General features: G+C 38.4%; 1 protein-coding gene across 3 annotated transcripts; it reads left to right on the top strand.

Moving 5' to 3' along the window:
• Positions 1 to 1,179: 1,179 nt before the first annotated feature.
• LOC117922458 lies at positions 1,180 to 20,717 on the top strand. Of its 3 annotated transcripts, XM_034840588.1 has the most exons (14): positions 1,180 to 1,270; positions 1,585 to 1,633; positions 2,056 to 2,200; positions 2,791 to 3,059; positions 3,788 to 3,825; positions 3,903 to 3,982; positions 6,369 to 6,436; positions 7,012 to 7,318; positions 7,884 to 7,996; positions 8,075 to 8,140; positions 8,500 to 8,590; positions 8,731 to 8,798; positions 20,038 to 20,075; positions 20,211 to 20,717. In XM_034840588.1, exons 1-14 carry the CDS (start codon positions 1,245 to 1,247, stop codon positions 20,395 to 20,397), a joined length of 1,545 nt encoding a protein of 514 aa, XP_034696479.1. In that variant the 5' UTR covers positions 1,180 to 1,244; the 3' UTR covers positions 20,398 to 20,717. The 3 variants fall into 3 exon arrangements, with proteins under 3 accessions (XP_034696479.1, XP_034696480.1, XP_034696481.1); XM_034840589.1 differs by lacking the exon at positions 8,075 to 8,140; XM_034840590.1 differs by lacking the exon at positions 20,038 to 20,075 and having other exon boundaries at positions 20,211 to 20,336.
• The last annotated feature ends 712 nt before the right edge of the window (positions 20,718 to 21,429 follow it).

The raw sequence follows: 21,429 nt of genomic DNA, 5'->3' as shown, positions 1-21,429 counted from the left end.
AGTCAGTGAGGGAGGAACATGAACCAAGGGGTTTTCAATTTTGACTAGGTTGACTAGGTTCCTTTCTTTTTTGGATTGGGAAAGGGTGATAGTGGTGGTGGGGTTGGCGGTGTATTCTTTGCCTTCTGATAAGACTGTTGGTTGGCTTCTGGGCTAAGTATGGAATCATTATTTGTAAGAGTTTTTGGGTCACAAAAGAAAGGAGGAAAGAAGAAAATTAGGAGCCCCTCCATTGTGGATATTTGTGAACTCCCATACTACTTTTTGCAATATTGATTTTCATCCACTTTGTGGAAAAAAAAAAAAGATTTGTAATATTGATTTTCATCGGAAAAAAACAAAAAAAATGAAAATTTTATATATTCAAATGTATTTATAATATAAAAGTTTTTTTGCCTCGGAACAAAGTCATTTTATGTCCTCCATTAACTTTCAAAACAATAAAAATATTTTCATTATCTACACATCATTTTTGTTATTCAACAAATTCATTTGAAAACAAATAATTTATAATCCTTCATTGTCAATACCAAATTCAAAAAATAATTTTGTTATCGTCTTTTAAATTGTGAAGATCAAGGTAAATGAAGAGGAAAATATGTTTTTATAAAATAATATTACCACAAAATTATACCCCATGAATTATTAATTTTAAAACATTATAATATTCTATTTTTTCCCCATAATTTTTTTGTTCATACTTTTCTAAATACCTAAATTTCTGTCTAAACAATCTAATTTAATAAATATGATATGCAATATTATTTCTTATTTAATATCAATGCCCTATTTCACGTGTCAAAATATTAGTCGATTATGTTTAACATGGGGAAAAATGTTGAGATGAAAAATAAAAAGCAAAAGTGGATGAATGGAAAAAGTGGAGAAAATAAAATATGGATTTAAAGTTAATAATATATATATATATATATATATATAGTTTATTTTAATTATTTGAAATAAAGATTAAATAATTTGAAATATATATAATTTTAATTAATTTTAATTTTTTTAATATCATTTGATAAAAATATTTTCCGTTAAACATATAAATACCTTTTATTTTTTATTTTTTATTTTTTTAAAATAATTAATTTTCTAAAAATATCATTAATTAACATATTTTGTGCGATAAATTTCTTATTATATTTTGTTTTTATTTTTTCAGCGGCAATCCGTTGAAGGCGATACTGTAGAGCAGAGATTGGACCCAAAAGCCTGAAGGAGAAGCAGCAGAGACACGAATGATTGCTTGCAGGTCTATCTTCAGGTACCCTAGTTCAAACCCCACTTCTTCATCAATTAAATATCTCTCTTCTCGTACTAGGTTTTTGGTTTCACCAATTTCAATTTATTAATCGTCCTGAATTTCCCCAAATTCCGACCCTGAAAGCTTTAGAAATTTCACTTTTGCTCAGCCCCATGTTTCTACTGATTCTCAAATGTGATAACATTTGGCTTTGTAGTGGAAGTTTCCTGCTGAACCATTTCAGTTCAAGCTGCGAAACCTGAAAATTTTCTGTTTTTATCGTTTTTATTTGGGAAGAAAATGGTTTCAGTTACGTTCTGCAATTGCCTCTGCAGAGTCGATCGTGTTGGGAAATTTTCGAGTGCTGTAGATTACTTTCTTCAGGTTTGGAGCTTTTACATTGTTTTGCTTTAGTGTCTGAGTTCCTAGTGAAAAATGATTCTGAGTTTGTATATATTTCATAGAAATTTTTTATTTTTTTATTTTTTAATTCATTGTGAACTCCATTGAAGTAACTGTATTGGGTTAAGAATTGTTGAGAAAAATCTGTTGTTTGGTGAAATAAAGAATTTTGAGAATCTTAGAAACACAGAAGGAGAAGTCCTCCCTATCCTTCTCTTTGAACAAGTGTTTTAAATATTTATATTATGGTTTTATGGATTCTTTTAATGCTCAGAAATGTTTTGAACCTCGAAATGATTTATTGAAATTTCACTGTATTTGAATGAATGTGAACTTATTATTGCTGCTTTGAAGCTTGTTCAAGTTGGGTGTTTGCTTAATCTTTGAGACACCCGACACCGCAGGGACACTGTCACTATCATGGTTTGAGATATAACAGGAAAATGAGTGGGGCAAAAGGCATGCAAAGTGCTATTGATCAGAATAAAAAGCAAAGAACTGTTAATCGGGTATGGAGGCCTGTATGTACACAAGCAAGTTCCTATGAAGGTTGATTTCCTTTGTATTTGCAATACCATTACCTTATTAGTTATTACTTATTCTTTCTCTTCTTCTTTATTTTCTTTCAAAGCAAAGGTACATGCATATGCATATTAGAATAGCATCAACTAGGTATAACCTAGCCACTGTGGTTAAGAATACTTGATTAGTTATCTGACACCTTCGGGACATTGTATTTCTTTTGTTTCTTTAATCTTCAGATTTGTCTTATGCAACTCAAGCAAAAGTGGGAAGAATATTTGCTGCTTTTGATGAACCAAAAGTTCATCTTCGTTTATAGCTTTTCCAGTAATGAAACTAGAAACCTTCATGACCTTGTCTTAATCAACTCATGGATGTGTTTAAATATTTCTGTGTTCCAATTGGGAATTTTAATTCTTGTTTAATAGGTTTAGATGCAGAGCAGTATATGTAGTTCTCTTTTTCTGCAATTGTATTATGTTTTTTAAATTTTCAGTTGATCTTCTCTCATCATGGGGTTGATAGTTCTGATAGACTGTAATCCAACTAATTGAACATCGTGTTCATCTAATTAAAAATCCAGCCTTGCCCACAATTAGTTTGTCTTCAATTTGCAGAGTGCTTTGAGAAGGATGTGAAGGTTGAATGTGAAAGTCAGCATGAGGTTCTTGTTGACAAGTTAGAAGAAGGAAGTCAAAGTCAAGAAGTGCACTACAGCACATCCAGCTGTGTTTCAAATGTTCAATGTGTCAATGAGGATGCTGAAGCTGTAAATGAAATAGCTGACTCAGTTATTAGTTCCAGGGCCTTGCAGGATAAAGATGAAAATAAAGCTATAGAAGAAGAACCGATACTTTCTGATTTAAAGCATTCAATTTCAGTTGAGGTAAGATTTGCTCATTGAATCCTGTTCATGAATAGTTCTGTTTATCGGGTCTCATTTGCATGATAGTCATGAGCTTATTTCTGCTAATTATTGCATAGGTATTCAACTACAATTTTTCATTTTTTTCTTTGCCTTGCAATGCATTTCTTTTTTCTGAATCATGCTTGCTGATGATAGTTAATCATTGCACCAAAATGAGCGTATCATTTCATGTGCACTTTATTTTGTTTTATCAAACAGGAGGGCTTTTAAAGATGTGCTCTGAGGAGTGATACCTTTTGCAAGCTATGATTGTATTCCGTCTTTTTTCTCCTATTTCTGTATTTGACTTATGCAGAATCACTAGTTATGAGTTATCACTCATTCTTTTATTCTGAAAAGTTGGATAGCCTTTCCTGTTACAAGTTATCAATGTATGAGTTAATGTTGTTGCCATAATTGAAATCTTATATATGCAACATTAGTGAATCTGTAGTATATGAGTTAAGACAGATCTGGTATCAAATAGGATGCATCTTCCAGTTTACTACTTAGCCCTTTAAGTTACCCTCCTTTACTGTTCTGTTGACTATAACACTCCTCTTCTCTATCTGGATACTTTTGTCATCCCTATTTCTTGCAACCTTACTGATCACTCTGCCTTTGTTGCCTTTTTTTTCTTTTTTTTCTTTTTTTTTTGTTCCTAAAAAAAAAAATCTATTTCCTCACTTTTTATGTTTTCTATGCAGGTAGGTGCTTCCTTAATGCGATTCATCAAAGGAAAAGGGTACGACATTCTGCAAGTGATCTCTTTTAGAATAAAAATTTATGTTTATGTACTTATATTTTAACTTTACCCATCAGAGGTTCTACACAGAAAAACATTGAAGAGGAGATGGGAGTTACAATTATATTTCCATCATCAAAGAAGGAGGATTCTATTGGTATGTTGTTTGGTGCTTTGATAAGTAATATTTACCTTGTATGTGGATTCTATTTGAATTTTTGGTTTAAAACTTCAATCTTGTTCAATTGATGTAGCCTAGGTTCTATACTTTTTTCAAAGTCTTAGGGAATTTAGTTTTTATTTATTTTTTTTCTAAATCCTGTCCTAGGTTTGTTACCTTTCTTCCATTCCCTCTCATTGCTGTCTGCCTGCTCTAGGGAAACATTTATAACAACTGCCTATAACAGTGGCCTAGGGCTTCGGTTTCAGGGTCACTATCTTAGTCACTTCAATACAAAATCAAGCTAAACCTATTAATATCCAAAGCATGGAAAGGGAGCCCTTTGAGTATCTTAAGAGTTTGTGGAAAGAGCAGAGTCAAAGGATTTTGAAGGGGTAGCTTCTGAAGCTGGAAGATTTCTTTATGAAATTCTGTTTGAGTGGTTGATGGGAAGGGAGCCTCTCTCTGTTAGGTTATTATTACAAATAGGTTGGTTTAAACTCTCTATTGAGGAGTGGTGTGCATTTTTTTAAAATTTTTTTCCTGTTTGGGTTCCAGTTGCTCCTTGTTCACGCCCTGTATACCTAGGTGGGCCCCCTTTCTTGAGCACTTGCTTAGTGCCCTTTTTGTTTGCTGTATTCTTTTCTGTGTACTTCTTGTGAACAATGGTTTGTGAAAGGTGAATCTCAATAATGGACTACACCTAGAGGGGGTGGGGGGGAGGGGGTGAATAGGTGTTGTTGAACAAATTTAAAAAATCTCCCAACAAAAATTACCCAACCTTAGAATTTCTCAATGTCCATACACTTATCTTCCAACAACTTTTCAACAAAGCATAAAATTCACAAGCAAGTATGAATGCAACAACACTCTCCCAACAATTTATAAATGCAATTCACATGCAAATGCTTCAAGACTCCTCAAAATTAATTCATAAGAATGGTTCTCTCCTTAAACTCATTTCCATTTACTACAAGATATCATTAACCAAAATGAATAGAAAAATTATTCAAGATATCCAATGAATAATCATACCTATTTCAACTCATTTTTCTTTCATTCGACATATATGCCCAAGTAACCAATGATATCAAAAACTGAAAATAAATCAAAGAGTAGAGAATGAGAGAAAGAGACAATGACACCAAATTTTAACGTGGAATCCCTTCGAAAAGATAAAAAATAATGGGCCTACAACTGATCGAAAACGTCCACTATGAAGAAGAGAAATTGAATACAAGGTTTTACCTAGTTCAAGTCTACCAATCCTTCTTGGACCACTTGACTAGTACCTTCCACTTTCAGCTTCTCACCTTCTTTTTCTTGAGCACACTTGGAGTCCACACCAAGCTCAATCTTGACCTCTTCTTGAATCCATACAAGAAGAAATTGAGTTTTTACCCAAACCCAAATAGATTAGAAATTGAGAGATGAATGAAATAAGGAATCAACCCATTTTTTTCTCAAGAAAATCCATTGAAAACAGTTTGGAAAATAATAGGAAAGTTGGATTTTCTTGGCAACCAAACACCCCAAAATAGGAAATGAGAGGATAACCAAAGGGGATGGCTACTATTGTGTCTCTCTTTACAACACAGGAAGCAAGTTTTGGGTTTTTAAATGAAGGAAACCCTTGATCTAATAGATGAGATTTCATAAAAAAAGTGTAAGCTGGATCGATCCGACCTAAAGTTGAATCGATCCTGGAACAGGGCATTTTGAACACTTAGTAAGAAAAAAAAAAAAATGCTTCCTAAACCTTCCTAACTCCTTAAAAAATATTTTAAGTAAAAAAAAACATTTAAATACAATGGTTGATTCAAATCCATCCAACTCCAACCTCAACTACAAACCTTGGTCTTTTGACAAATTCAACAAATTGATCTCCATTAGCCAAGTAGTCCGTAGAAGGATTGGAAAAATCGAGTTAAGAGACACTTAGGAATTTTGTCCGGAATTGCCAACCTAGCTAAACACTCACAGTTTGCTCCTCATTATCATTCTTAATATATCTTCATGCATATAAGAAAAAACATAAATAGTCTGCAAAATTTTTAATACACATTCCTTACTTCATTGTTCTGCATTATTTAAAGACTAAAAAGAGTAAAAAAAGATGTGTATAAATAAGTAAATGCTCATCTGAAGAGTTATTCTGCAAGCTGAAACAATCATTACTCTTTGAGGCCTTGCACGAGACATCCAGTTATGGAGTGTGTGTCTGATTCTGCCAGCATGCTTTATATTTCATATTCTTGGCTGTATATGGCTTTCTACATTCAACCAAAATTTATGATCTGCTATCTAAAGGTTGATGGGTTTAATGTTCAAAGTTGGAGTAACTTTCTTAAGGTCATTTTTTTTTTCTTTTTTTTTTTTGCAGTCATTGAAGGCGATTCTATTGAAGGCATAAATAGAGCCTCAGAGAAAATACAGGTTATAATTGACGAGGTCAGTTATTGATCAATGCAAATTTTAAAAATTCCTTGTGGTTTGTGTAAATGAACACATTGTTTTATAAGCTTGTATGAACAAACTACATCATTGCACAAAAATCCTGATTCAAATGGGAAAGCTATTTTCCACTTTCAAGCTTTCATTATTTGATGCTCTGTGGATTATGATTTCTGTCATACAGAGAATGTGAAGCAATATCAAAGAGGAACTCTATGGTGGCATTAAATGCCTTAACTATTGCTTATCAAGGAAAAATGTCTCATGAAATGTGTGGAAATGAAGCCTAGTTTGGCATAGAATAGCAAATATTCCTTTTGTTCTTTCTCTCATGCAGATTTGTTTCCTTTCTTCCCCCCCCCCTTTTTTCTTTGGCTTCTTGAATATTCATGTCATGCACTTGGGTTTGACATATGTGTTGTCATTTTTATCTTGTGTATTTTAGAGCTTATTCTTATTTACTTCTATATGTGGTCCTTGTTGAAATTCTCCCTTTTAGGATAGATCTCTTGTTTTCTACATAACATGCACTGTTAGGCATATAATTTACAAATATACCTTTTCCATTACAGGCGGTTAAAAACCCAAATCTTGACTACTCTCACTTCATATCACTTCCATTGGCTATATACCCTGAACTGGTTGATAAGCTTGTCAGTTTTCAGAACTCCATACTGGGAAATCCATGCAAAGATGAGAATCTGGATAGTGAATCAAATGAAGAGACTTCAGATGATGAAGACCAACAATTAGACAGACAACTTGATGTTGCAGTTGAACTTAAAGTTGAAGATGATAGCAAACATGTTAAAGTGGACATAACTAACATACCTCTTAGAAGTTACCCACCTAAAACATCGAAGCCTTCAGCCCCTTCTGGTATGAAAGCAATTATATTCTTTGGTTTTAAGGAAATTTACAATTTAATATTGTGGAGCAGCTGTCTGCCAAGTGACTGCTAAATTTCTGTTTCATTTGGTAAAGTTATTATAATTTATGTGGGATGCAATGGCTTAAAGACGTTTTGTGTTGGGGGGGGGGGGGGGGAGGAGCGGGGGTTTGGGGCATGGTACGACAAGGTGTGATGGTGGCTCATTGCTAGTGTTTTTCCTCACAGTTGTTTGTTTGTGAGTTTACCTAGTTCTTGTAGTTGGGTACATTATCAGGATTAATTCTTTTATTAGGTTTTTTTTTCTTCTGGACGCTGAATTCCATTTGCTACTTATAAGTCATTTGGTGGTCAATTACTTAGTTATTATAGTTGGATACATTATCGTGAGTAATCATTATTATTTTTTTCATAAGTGATCCTCCTATGAACATTGAAATTCACTTGTTTGTATTTGTTTTGAGCTTCTCTTTCTTCTTCTTTCTCCTCTTTTGAAAATAAAAAACAAAAATGAAAACAAACCAAAGCTGACCTAAGTATTTTTCACTCTAACAGAATTGGGAATTGAAAAATCCATATTTATTAAACCAAAAACGTTTCACCTAACTGTACTCATGCTGAAGCTGTGGAACAAGGAGAGAGTTGATGCAGCTGCAAAGGTTTTGCAGGTAAATTTTCAATACATCAAATGGTAGTGGGTGAGATTGTTGCTGCTTGATGCTAAATTTTGTTATGGTTCTGTCCAGAATATCTCCTCAAAAGTAATGGAGGCCCTGGATGATCGGCCTGTCTCTATAAGGCTGAAGGGGCTGGTAAGATATTTTTTAAGTTAAAGCACTGCTTAGAAGATCTATACTTGAATACAAGAAGATGTACAGTAGTCCAGTTAGAATCTTAGGAACTTTAGACCTTGACATTAATCTGGTTCTTTTCTGTGCTGTGATTAGTTTTCATGGTTGGAATAGCATAACATGGGTAGCTGGATCAATGTATACCCTATCACTTTTCATGTAATATCATGGGTTATGTTATTTAGTTTTGGATGAGGGCTTTTTCATCATTTTGCATGTGCATGGACTCCTATTTCTCTAGGATATTTATCATTTTGTTTATTGACTAATTACCACATGCATGATAACTATTAAGGTCAATATCCTTTATGTCCTTGCAGGATTGTATGAGAGGTTCTCTGTCCAAAGCCCGCGTTCTCTATGCTCCTGTTGTGGAAATTGGCAGTGAGGACCGACTTTTACTTGCCTGTCGTATCCTATATTACTTAGCATCTAGTTATTTCTTTGACTTCTCCTGCTCTAGGAAAAAGAGAGATGCTGCATCTGTATCATAAAACTAGGTTGTATGTCTTATTCTAATTTATACTTCAGAATTTCTTTAGCTTTCTTAGAAGTCATTATCGATGCATATGTTGAAGCTGGTCTTGTTCTTGATAAAGACAGAGGACAAAAGTTGAAGGTATAACATATGCTTTTTGATTATATCCATTTCTTATTAATTGGTCCTCCTATATTATAATGTTTCACTTTGTTTTGATGGCATCGTAATGCTGTTTTTGGAGTTGTTAACATCTTGCTTATTGTTGAAATTTGGCATTCAAAGTTAGGGTTTTTTAATTTAGGAAAGTATTTTAGGAATAAAGAAGGAGAGATCATTTAGGATGATTCAGTTTCCTAATTTTAGGAGAGAATCAAGCTAGATTGATTTTTTCTTATTCAGTCAGTTGTGTATATATATGTGTATGGTGTGTACCTAAAGCATCAATAAAGGAATTCAGAAATTCTTCATGGTATCAGAGCCAGTTTTCTGAAACCCTAATCCCTTCTGGCCACCTCGTATTCAGGCCATCATTCATTCCGGCCAAATCTCTCTGGCCATCTCTCAATCCGACCATCTCTCATTCCGGTCATCAGTCCCTGTTCTCAGAGCCAAGGGGGAAAACGCTTTCCGGTCGGTCGAATCGTCGTCAGAAAAACATTCACCGCCGGCGAACTTTTCCGGCGAACTTTCCGGCGACGGTTTTTTTCACACCGCAAGGAGCATCTGGAGAAGATCTACAACTTTTCCAAAAACACCGGAGCCAGAAAACCATCCACGCGCCTTCCATGCGCGTTTTTCCGGCCGGCGACTGCATCTCACGCGCCGGCGCGTGAGGGCGCGTGAGCCACTTTCCGGCGACGCGCTTCCTACTCCAAGCTCGCCTGACGCCGACCAGCCACCCTACGTACCTGTTTCTGCCATCCAAGCCCTGCACGTGCCTCTTTTGGGGTCTTTTTGCCTCCGCGAGCCCTCCGATCAGCTTTTCCGACGTCCTCCGGCTATATTTCCTCAACTCCAATCCCTGAACGTGCCTTGGGAAGTGTTCTTCTACCTTTCCGGTCCATGACGAAATACGGAATGGCATCATCACAAGTATCCAGCGTCACGTCACCAGAATTAGGAGGCAGATCTGAAATTCCAAACCTTGGTGGTAGTGATTCCTCTCCTATTCTCATCACAGGACACAAATTAAATGGCCATAACTACTTACAGTGGTCACAATCTGTGTTGCTGTTCATTTGCGGTAAAGGAAAGGATGAGTACCTCACTGGAGAAGCAGTCATGCCAGAAACTACAGAACCGGGTTTCAGGAAGTGGAAGATTGAAAACAGCATGATCATGTCATGGCTTATCAATTCCATGAATAATGACATAGGTGAAAATTTCTTGTTGTTTAGGACTGCAAAGGACATATGAGATGCAGCCAAAGAAACTTACTCAAGTTCTGAAAATATTTCAGAACTTTTTCAGGTTGAATCAGCCCTACATGACTTCCGCCAAGGAGAGCAGACAGTTACTCAGTATTACAACACACTCACAAGGTATTGGCAGCACCTTGACTTATTCGAGACTCACTCATGGAAATGTCCTGATGATGCAGCAACATACAGGAAAATTGTGGAACAAAAGAGATTGTTCAAGTTTTTCCTAGGACTAAACAGGGAATTGGATGATGTTAGAGGCCGAATCATGGGCATTAAACCCCTGCCAAGTTTCAGGGAGGCTTTTTCAGAGGTTAGGCGTGAAGAAAGTAGAAAGAAAGTGATGATGGGATCCAAAGAGCAACCTGCCCCAACATTGGATGCCTCTGCCCTTGCGACTCGGTCATTTAATAGTAGTGGTGGAGATCGTCAGAAACGGGATAGGCCTTGGTGTGATTATTGTAAGAAACCAGGCCATTATAAGGAGACTTGCTGGAAGCTTCATGGAAAACCGGCTGATTGGAAACCAAAGCCACGGTCTGACAGAGATGGCAGAGCACACGTGGCTGCCAACTCTGAGAGCACCTCTGTTCCCGAGCCGAGTCCATTCAACAAAGAGCAGATGGAGATGCTACAGAAACTATTAAGCCAAGTTGGCAGTGGCAGTACTACCGGTGTAGCCTTCACTGCTAATCGAGGAGGAATGAAGTCGTGGATAGTGGACACAGGTGCTTCTGATCACATGACAGGAGATGCTACCATTCTTCAAAATTACAAGCCAAGTAATGGTCATTCATCCGTCCATATTGCTGATGGTTCAAAGTCAAAAATTGCCGGGACAGGTTCTATAAAACTTACTAAAGACTTATATCTTGACTCTGTTCTCCATGTTCCAAACTTGGATTGTAATCTTTTGTCCATTAGCAAATTGGCCCGTGATCTCCAATGTGTTATTAAATTTTATCCAAACTTGTGTGTTTTTCAGGACTTGAAATCGGGGAAGATGATTGGCAGTGCTGAACTGTGTTCCGGGCTCTACCTCCTCTCATGTGGCCAATTCTCAAACCAAGTCTCTCAAGCAAGTTGCGTATAGTCTCAGAGTATGTTAGAGTCTTTCAATTCTGTGTCAAATTCTAAGGTCAATAAAGATAGTGAGATTATAATGTTACACTATCGCCTTGGTCATCCTAGCTTTGTTTACCTTGCAAAATTGTTTCCCAAATTATTTATCAATAAAAATCCAGCATCTTATCACTGTGAAATTTGTCAGTTTGCAAAGCATACTCGAACAGTCTATCCTCAAATCCCATACAAACCTTCGACTGTTTTCTCTCTAGTACATAGTGATGTGTGGGGTCCCTCCCGGATAAAAAATATTTCTGGCACTCGATGGTTTGTGACATTCGTTGATGATCATACACGGGTAACATGGGTTTTCCTTATGAAAGAAAAGTCAGAGGTCGGGCACATTTTTCAAACCTTCCATCTTATGGTTCAAAATCAATTCAATTCCAAATTCAAGTCCTCAAGTCAGATAATGCAAAGGAATACTTTACTAGTAGTCTCAGTACTTATCTTCAAAATCACGGCATTATCCACATAAGTTCTTGCGTTGACACCCCACAACAAAATGGGGTGGCTGAACGCAAGAATAGACATCTCTTGGAGGTTGCCCGGTGCCTTATGTTTTCCTCTAATGTTCCAAACTATTTCTGGGGGGAAGCTATTCTCACAGCTACTTATTTGATTAACCGTATGCCATCCAGAGTGCTTACCTTTCAATCCCCACGTCAACTTTTCTTAAAACAATTTCCTCACACCCGTGCAGCCTCTTCTGATTTACCACTCAAAGTATTTGGTTGCACGGCATTCGTTCATGTGTATCCTCAAAATCGTAGCAAATTTGCTCCTCGAGCGAATAAGTGCATTTTCCTAGGGTATTCTCCAACCCAAAAAGGGTACAAATGCTATTCTCCAACCAACAAAAGATTTTACACCACCATGGACGTCTCTTTCTTTGAACATGTCTTCTTCTATCCCAAATCTCATGTTCAGGGGGAGAGCATGAATGAACATCAAGTTTGGGAGTCTCTTCTTGAGGGTGTACCTTCTTTTCACTCAGAGTTACCAAATCCTCTTCAATTCGCGCCCACTGAGTTGTCCACACCCATACCGTCATCAGTCCAGCCATCTCCTGTGACCATCCAGTCTCCCATGCCTATTCAACCTATAGCCCTACAACTTGCTAATGAGAACTTACAAGTTTACATCAGGAGGAGGAAAAGACAGGAATTAGAGCACGGATCACAGTCAACATGTGGCCAATATATTGACTCCAATTCAAGTCTTCCTGAAGAGAACATAGGTGAGGATAGGGCTGGAGAGGTGTTAATTCCCAGCATTGATGATTCTACTCTGCCGATTGCATTGAGGAAGGGTGTTAGGAGATGTACAGATCACCCAATTGGGAATTATGTTACATATGAAGGGCTATCACCATCTTACAGAGCATTTGCTACTTCTCTTGATGATACTCAGGTTCCCAACACAATACAAGAGGCATTAAAAATTTCAGAATGGAAGAAGGCAGTACAAGATGAGATTGATGCACTTGAGAAGAATGGGACGTGGACTATCACAGATTTGCCGGTTGGGAAGAGGCCCGTGGGGTGCAAGTGGATTTTCACCATAAAATACAAAGCAGATGGATCAATCGAGAGATTCAAGGCTCGTTTGGTAGCTAGAGGGTTTACGCAATCCTATGGGATAGACTATCAGGAGACTTTTGCTCCTGTTGCAAAACTGAACACTATCAGGATTCTTCTCTCATTGACTGTCAATCAAGATTGGTGCTTGCAACAACTGGACATAAAAAATGCGTTTCTAAATGGTGACCTAGAAGAGGAAGTCTACATGGAAATACCACCTGGTTTCGAAGGAAGTATGGCAAAGAATCAGGTTTGCAAACTCCAAAAATCCTTGTACGGCCTTAAACAATCTCCCCGAGCCTGGTTTGATAGATTCACAAAAGCAGTCCTGAAGCTGGGCTACAAACAAGGTCAGACTGATCATACTCTATTTGTCAAGAAGTCTCATGCCGGGAAAATGGCCATATTGATAGTCTATGTTGATGATATTATTCTATCTGGGAATGATATGGAGGAATTACAGAATTTGAAGAAGTATTTGTCAGAGGAGTTTGAAGTTAAAGACCTTGGAAATTTGAAATATTTCCTTGGTATGGAAGTGGCTAGATCAAGGAAGGGAATTGTAGTCTCTCAAAGAAAATACATACTCGATCTTCTTAAGGAGACCGGTATGCTTGGATGCAAACCAATTGATACTCCTATGGATAGTCAGAAGAAACTTGGTATCGAGAAAGAAAGTACACCGGTAGATAGGGGGAGATATCAGCGGCTCGTCGGGCGCTTGATTTATCTCTCACACACTCGGCCAGATATTGGCTTTGCAGTGAGTGCTGTAAGTCAATTCATGCACAGCCCCACTGAGGAACACATGGAAGCAGTCTACAAGATTCTTAGATATTTAAAAATGACACCAGGGAAAGGTCTATTCTTCAGAAAGACAGAAAACCGTGACACTGAAGTATACTCAGATGCGGATTGGGCAGGAAACATCATTGACAGACGGTCTACTTCTGGATATTGTTCTTTTGTCTGGGGAAATCTTGTTACCTGGAGGAGTAAGAAGCAATCAGTTGTAGCCAGAAGTAGTGCAGAAGCTGAGTACAGAGCTCTTGCACAGGGAATCTGTGAAGGGATTTGGATAAAAAGGGTTCTTAGTGAACTGGGGCAAACGAGTTCATCTCCAATTCTGATGATGTGTGATAATCAGGCAGCTATAAGAATAGCAAAGAACCCCGTGCATCATGACAGGACCAAGCACGTTGAGATTGACAGACACTTCATCACAGAGAAGGTGACTAGTGAGACGGTTAGATTGAACTATGTTCCTACCAAGCACCAAACCGCAGACATCCTCACCAAAGCTTTACCTAGGCCTAACTTTGAAGACTTAACTTGCAAGCTGGGATTATATGATATATATTCTCCAGCTTGAGGGGGAGTGTTGAAATTTGGCATTCAAAGTTAGGGTTTTTTAATTTAGGAAAGTATTTTAGGAATAAAGAAGGAGAGATCATTTAGGATGATTCAGTTTCCTAATTTTAGGAGAGAATCAAGCTAGATTGATTTTTTCTTATTCAGTCAGTTGTGTATATATATGTGTATGGTGTGTACCTAAAGCGTCAATAAAGGAATTCAGAAATTCTTCACTTATTATAACACTCCTTGTTTGCTCTTAAGAGTCTCTATGAAGTTTTGTGGTGCAATTTTTTTTCCTGAATAGTTACTTTTTTCTTCTTTAATTTCTTGCTTCATGACTTGGCCTATAGTGTTGATCTTACCTTAGGTGGTCTAAAATTTCAATTTGTTTATGGTTTGCACATTTTTATTCTCATTCTCTTTTCAATTCAAGCTTTACATTTTTTGCATTTAGGTCCATACCCTGAATTTCAAAGTCTGATCTTTTTCCTTGCAGTTCATGTTATAATAGGTTCTTTCTATATCATTTAAAGTTAGTGCATCTTAAGATGCTCATCTGGTTTGCCTTTTAATTTGAACCTCAGACTTTTATTGAACCATCATTGTTGTGGGTCATAGTTTAGGGAGAGTCTTAGGTTACGAAATTGCCTTTTTTCTTCTTTTTTTCCTTTTGGGTGTGCTTTATGTGCTACCAATGTACCTATGTCACACTCCCTCTTTTTGATTGGTGCCTTCCATAAATATTTCTCTGTTTGCCTACCAAGACAAAATAAAATAAAATAAAAGGGGGAAAAAAACTGATGGAGATCAAGGTCTGAATGCATCAGTGAACTGGCCTAACTGGATGATCTATGATCCTGGAAATATTTAGAAAAGAACAAATGGAAGACTTTTTAATAAAAATTTGAACTATTTATTCCAATATGGCCTTACTCAGAAAACAAAGATTTTATAAGATTCTTTATTTAACCAGGCTTATCTAATTCGACCTGGTCAACCCAATAGGTGATTTCAGGTTTTAAGGCACCTCTCTAAACTGTTACATATGTAGTGAAAGGATTGCTTGATTGGAAATAATATTCTTGTGTATCCTACTCTCAACCATCTTTTCTACATATATTAAATAGCTGTTTGTTTTTTTTTTATAGACAAAGAGAACCATTAGATTAAAAAACGCCAGAAAACAGGGGGCGCTCCCTAAGTACACAGGTTGTATACAAAGAAGGCCCAAAACAAGGCAACAAGAGAAAAATAAAGTCTAATAAGGATTAGCTAAACAACAACCCTATCACTCAACAAAATCCGAAAAGAGAGATAGTCCAAGTCCAAGTCCACAAATTGTTGAGACCATTCAAGCAGGGACCGAAGAAAAAGTTTCCTCAAGCTCGTATTTGTCATCTCTTCCTCTAGGAAGGTTCTTCGATTTCGCTCTCCCCAGATACACCAAAACAGACAAATAGGCGCCATTTTCCAAACTACACTCCTTTTCTTCCCCATGCCTTTCATTTTCCACTCAAGAAACAAATTTCTCACCGAATCCGGGAGCACTCACACCACCCTAAACGAAGAAAACAATAAGTTCCAAAGATCCCTTGTCTTACCACAATGAATTAGGATGTGGTTCGCCGTTTCCTCATTTTCTTTGCACAGGTTGCATCTATTAGCCATAGACCAACCCCTCCTCATTAGCATATCTATAGTGGAAATTTTACCCCAAACTGCTTCCCAAGCAAAAAAACGAGTTCTTAAAGGGGCATACGAACCCCAAACCTCCTTTTCTGGAAATAAAGGGCTATTGTCTTCCTTCAAAGACCTATAATAAGAATTTACCTTAAAAGTTCCTTTTCTCTCAATTTTCCAAACCAGAAAATCCTCCCCTTCTTGCACCCTTACTGCAGAAATGTAACCCAAAAAGCGGTTCACTTCCTCTAACTCCCAATCTTGAAAGGGTCTTCTAAAGTGCACCTCCCAACCCCCACCTCCACCTTCTTGTCTTCCCCACAGATCAGCCACTATTGCAGAATTATTAGCTGCAATTCTAAACAGCAAAGGGAAGAGATCCTTTAGCTTAGAATCTCCTACCCACATGTCCCACCAGAATCTGGTTCGTTTCCCATTTCCAATATGAATCCTAGTTCTGAGAAAGAAATCCTCCCAACCCTTCCTAATGTCTTTCCAAAGGCCCGTCCCATAAGACTCTCTCACTTCTCTAGTGGTCCACCCACCTTGTACCTCCCCAAATTTACCAACAATGACTCTTCTCCAAAAACTCTCCCTTTCTATAGGAAATCTCCATAGCCATTTTCCGAGCAAAGCATGATTGAAATCCTTCAAGTACCTTAACCCCAACCCTCCATGCCTCTTATCTTTACAAATAACCTCCCACCTCACCAAATGGATCTTCCTTCTTTCCTCCATATCTCCCCACAAGAACTCCCTTTGAATTTTTTCCAATCTGAGTCTCACTTTCCTTGGGATAACAAAAAGAGACATGAAGTAGATAGGGAGATTTGAGAGTGTGCTCTTTATGGACGACCTCCCTTAGAGAGGTATTGTTTTTTCCACATAGCCAACTTTCTCTTGAATCTTTCTTCTACCCCATCCCAAACTCTACACGACTTGTGGGATGCTCCAAGAGGTAGGCCTAGATAATTCGTAGGGAGATTCCCCACTTTACACCCGAAAACTGCAGCAGCTCTATCCACCTCTTCCACTCCCCCAATTGAAATAATTTCGCTTTTCTGCAATTAATTTTTAGACCTGAAACTACTTCAAAGCAGATAACAACCCACTTCCAAAAAATTAGCTGATCCCTATCATCCTCACAAAAAAGGAGAGTATCATCAGCAAACAATAGGTGGGAGACTGACACCCCTTCTCCCCGTCTTCCCGATGCCTTGAAGCCCCTAATAAAACCATTCTCTTCAGCTCTTGAAATTAATCTACTGAGCGCTTCCATGATCAGCACAAACAAATAAGTTGAGAGTGGATCACCTTGCCTTAGGCCCCTAAACGTTGAGAAGAAATCTGTGGGAGTACCATTTACTAACACTGCCATTCTCACAATCGATATGCAACAAAAAAATCCATTTACGCCATTTTGGACCAAAACCCATCTTCTCCAAGACTGACATGAGGAACCTCCAGTTTACGTGGTCATAAGCCTTCTCAATGTCCAATTTGCACACTAAGCCTGTCCCAACACTTCTCTTCCTTGAGTCTATCGCCTCATTAGCCACCAAAACAGCGTCCAAAATCTGCCTCCCTTCTACGAAAGCATTCTGACTATTCGAAACCAATTTTCCCATTACTCCTTTCAATCTATTTGCTAGAACTTTAGCAATAATTTTATAAAGACTCCCCACTAGACTGATTGGTCTATAATCCTGCACATCACTAGCCCCCTCTTTCTTCGGGATCAACACTAAGAAGGTTGCATTATGGCTTCAAAAGATCACATTCTGCGAGTGGAGCTCCTCAAAGACCTGCATCACTTCCCCCCCAACAACAGGCCAGCAGGTCTTCCAGAAAGCCAGCGTAAAGCCATCCGGCCCTGGTGCCTTGTCTCCCCCCAGATCAGAGAGAGCTCTGAGCACCTCCTCGATCGAGAATTGCCTCTCCAAAATATCATTATCCAAGGAATCAAGAGTATTAAATAGACCAGACTCCACTTCTGGTCTTCTCACTATGGGGTCCTCAAACATAGACTTAAAGTAAGACCCAATCCCTTCTTTAAGCTCCTCCTCTTTACTCAGCCTAATACCCCTAACTGTTAGGCTACTGATAAAGTTTCCCCTTCTCCTAGCATTAGCCATCCGATGGAAAAACTTAGTGTTGCTATCTCCCTCCTTCAGCCAAAGGGCCCTTGACTTCTGCCTCCAAGAGATTTCTTCGAGGATGGCACAATGATTAAATTCGTCTCTGGCTGCCCCTTGACTCCTCCTATCTTCCTCAGAGAGAGAGCCAAGACTTTCTAAATTGTCCCAATATTTTAACTTCTCCCAGGCTGCATTTTTCTTAACTGAAACATCGCCAAGGGATTCTTTATTCCACAATTTCAGGTCGTGTTTCAAAGCCTGAAGCTTCTTCGCTATCACAAAGCTTGGACTCCCCCTAAAAATGTAAGACTGCCACCATTCTTTAACCTTATCCATAAATCCTTCCACCCTTAGCCACATGTTCTCAAACCTAAACGGGCTTTTACCTTTTCTCACCCCACCACAGTCCAACAGAATTGGACAATGGTCAGAAACAGGTCTAGTCAGAAGACATTGCATTGCCCCGTTCACTCGATCCTCCCAGTCTCCTGAGAACAGAAAACGATCTAACCGAGCCTTAAGGGCCCCTCCTTCCCCTCCTATCCAAGTGAAAGCTCCGCCCCCCAGAGGTGGGTCAACTAGTTCAAACTCTTCGATAAAGCTTGAAAACTCTCTCATCGCAGTTGACATCTGCCTTCCATTGCTCGTTTCAGTTGGGAACCGCACTACATTAAAATCCCCTGCTATGCACCAGGGATCATTCCACAGCCCCTTGATTGCGGCTAACTCCTCCCACAACTCCCTTCTCTCCCTTCCTTTGCTCGGACCATATAACCCAGAGAAAACCCACACAAAGCCCTCTTCACAATTTCTAAAACGACAAGAGATAGAAAAAGACCCCACTTCGACCTCCAACCCTTCCAAAACTCTTTTATCCCACATTACAAGCACCCCACCTGCAACACCCCTAGCATCTAAAGACACCCAACCTAAATTCCTCCCAATTCCCACACTCTTGACAACCCTATCAGACATTTCCTTCATCTTTGTCTCTTGAAGACAAACCAGATCTGGCTTGTGTTTTCTCACCCTCGACTTGATGACCATCCTTTTATCTGGGTCGTGCATGCCTCTAACATTCCAGGACAGTACTCTAAGCTTCATAAGGAACCACGGTCATTTGCCTTCCCAACTCCCCTTCCTCTGTCTCTCTTCCAGCCACTCCATCATAGTTAATGGTGCTGACGAGCTTCTTCAACTCTCTTTCCTTCCTTGAACCCGACAATGTACCTCTTTTTTTCTCATTAGACTTCCTAATGAAGCATCTCCTATTCTCAATCTCCTTGAGAATTCTCAAAATATCCTCCTCAAAACCTTCAATCGAGACCCCCACCGACTTGCAGAAGCCTAGGAATTTCTTATTTATCCAAGGGGATTTGTCGTTTTCCTTTTCTCCTACTCCAATAATCTGAAGATGTGGCATCTGGACCTCACTTTCTCGAGACTGAATGGAAACCGCCCCTATCCCTCCCTCTTGGCAACTGGCCCCTTCGTTACTTGGCAGAGAGAAGGAACGTCCATCCTTGAGAACCATGCAAAGCGGCAGTTCGGTCTCCAGGGGGTCTTCAATCGTCTCCTCAAGCTGCCTTGACTGCGAGATTGTGTGGGACTAATTGGTTTTGAAACACTGATTCTGTGGTTCAGTTGTGATTATTGTATATTTGAGTGTGGCATCAAAATTGTACTTTTGGTTAGGGATTGTATAGCATGACCAACTATAAGCCCATTTTATGCCTTCAAAGAAAGCATGAAAGAAAGAATTTTTCAGCTTTCTGTTGGAGGCAGATTGGAAATAAATTATGACTTTAACCTCCCTGTATCTTTAGAAATGATTCATTACCTGCATTGTATGTCAAAACTATTCAATCTCTTGTGATAAAAGTTTTGTATCAAGCATATTACTCCAAGGGTGTCTACCACTTAAATTGCACCTCTGCAAGCCTGTTTACTACCAGATCACTCAAGTCTTGCTGTGGTTTTGCCTTCAGCTTTATTTTACTTCTTTTGTGGATAGATCTTCAGTTTGGTGTCACAAATACCAATACTGAGGCTTTGTTGTTTCCTTGAAATGCAGTTGCATGCCACTGTCATGAATGCGAGGCACAGGAAAAGGTGTAATTCTCTTTCCTGTTTCTTCTGTGGTCCTTTATCGTATTACTTTTTTCCCATGTGCTGTCTGTCTACTTGTTGCATCTGGTTTCTCTTTACCACTGGTGTAACTAATTATGCAAAACTGTACTTATTCAGGAAGAAGAAGACAAGAAAATCTGATTCCTTTGATGCACGTGGCATTTTCAAGCAATATGGATCTGAGGAGTGGGGAGACTATATTATCCGTGAGGCTCATCTTTCACAGAGGTTTGTGTTTGATGAAAACGGATACTATCATTGTTGTGCTTCAATTCCATTTCCCGAAAACATGCAAGTTGATTGAGTTTTGGTATTGAAGATTCACCGGTTTGCATTCATTCCCCTCCCCCTTTTTTTTTCTTTTTTGTAGAAAATTGAATAAATGGATAAGCCAAGTATAACTTCAGTCATAATTTTAGTTATGTTCAAGTAGAGTTGGGTTTTGCTGCTGTTTTATGATTTTAGCTTCTAGATTTTTAATTTTCCATCATTTGTACCATTTGTACTCAGTGAGTGCTAAAATATATTCTTTTTTCTTTTTTCTTCTTTCATTAATGGGTTGCCAAGCAACTTTTGTAAAGTTCATTTAATAGTGTTCAATCCAAAGCAGCCCTTTTCTATTGGTTATATGTCCCTGTCCTAGCTTTATATCAAGAACAGAGAAGAGTGACCGTCATTTAAGCTTAGTTTGGGGAGAAAAGAGTGACTGGAATTCAAGTCTACTTGCAGTTTACCTATCTATGCCTCATCGTAATAAATGTGGTTTTCACTAGTCATAATAGCACCTGCAAGTCAGGCTTCCCTTGGATGGGTATGAGGGTGTCCTTGAAGAGACCCCTGATCCCAGAATTTGTGGAGTGCGAACCTGCTAGCCTACAGCCAAATTTCTGGACTATAGTACAGCTGAGGCCTTGTGGTGTGATACTATTGGTTGTGTTTGCTTGTTTGATGCTTATTTTCTGGCTCAAAGTTGGACATTAATAGTATGTGCACTTTCATTGTTGTTGATATGGTGTTATTAGCAGAGGATTTAGAAGACATTGAGTTATTATGTTCCTATTGGACAAAACTGAACTCGAATTGGCTCACTCTAGTTGTTTACGTGCAATCACAGCCACACAAATTTAGCCTTTTGTACCCCCTTTGATAAATGGTTGCTGAAAGAGTGGCGATGGAGAGGGTTGGTAGCAGTGACTCACAAAACTGATTCAATATGTAGGAGTGCCAGTTTCAGAGGCCAGTTCATAGGGGGACCAGTAATCAGTAAACTTCTTGTTGGTTCATAAAGGCGCCCATTAATAATCTGGACAATTCACTTCTTGATTGCTCCCTTTGA

The sequence above is a fragment of the Vitis riparia genome, chromosome 9, assembly GCF_004353265.1.
Source record: "Vitis riparia cultivar Riparia Gloire de Montpellier isolate 1030 chromosome 9, EGFV_Vit.rip_1.0, whole genome shotgun sequence".
Classification (NCBI taxonomy): domain Eukaryota; kingdom Viridiplantae; phylum Streptophyta; class Magnoliopsida; order Vitales; family Vitaceae; genus Vitis; species Vitis riparia.
This window is presented reverse-complemented; position numbering and strand designations above follow the sequence as displayed.

Bases quoted from the DNA above. Each gene is read 5' to 3' on its own strand.
- LOC117922458 (XM_034840588.1), top strand. From the start codon at position 1,245: ATGATTGCTTGCAGGTCTATCTTCAG. The intron at 1,271-1,584 runs GTACCCTAGTTC...TTGCCTCTGCAG, and splicing joins GCTTGCAGGTCTATCTTCAG to AGTCGATCGTGTTGGGAAAT. The intron at 8,799-20,037 runs GTATAACATATG...CTTGAAATGCAG, and splicing joins ACAGAGGACAAAAGTTGAAG to TTGCATGCCACTGTCATGAA.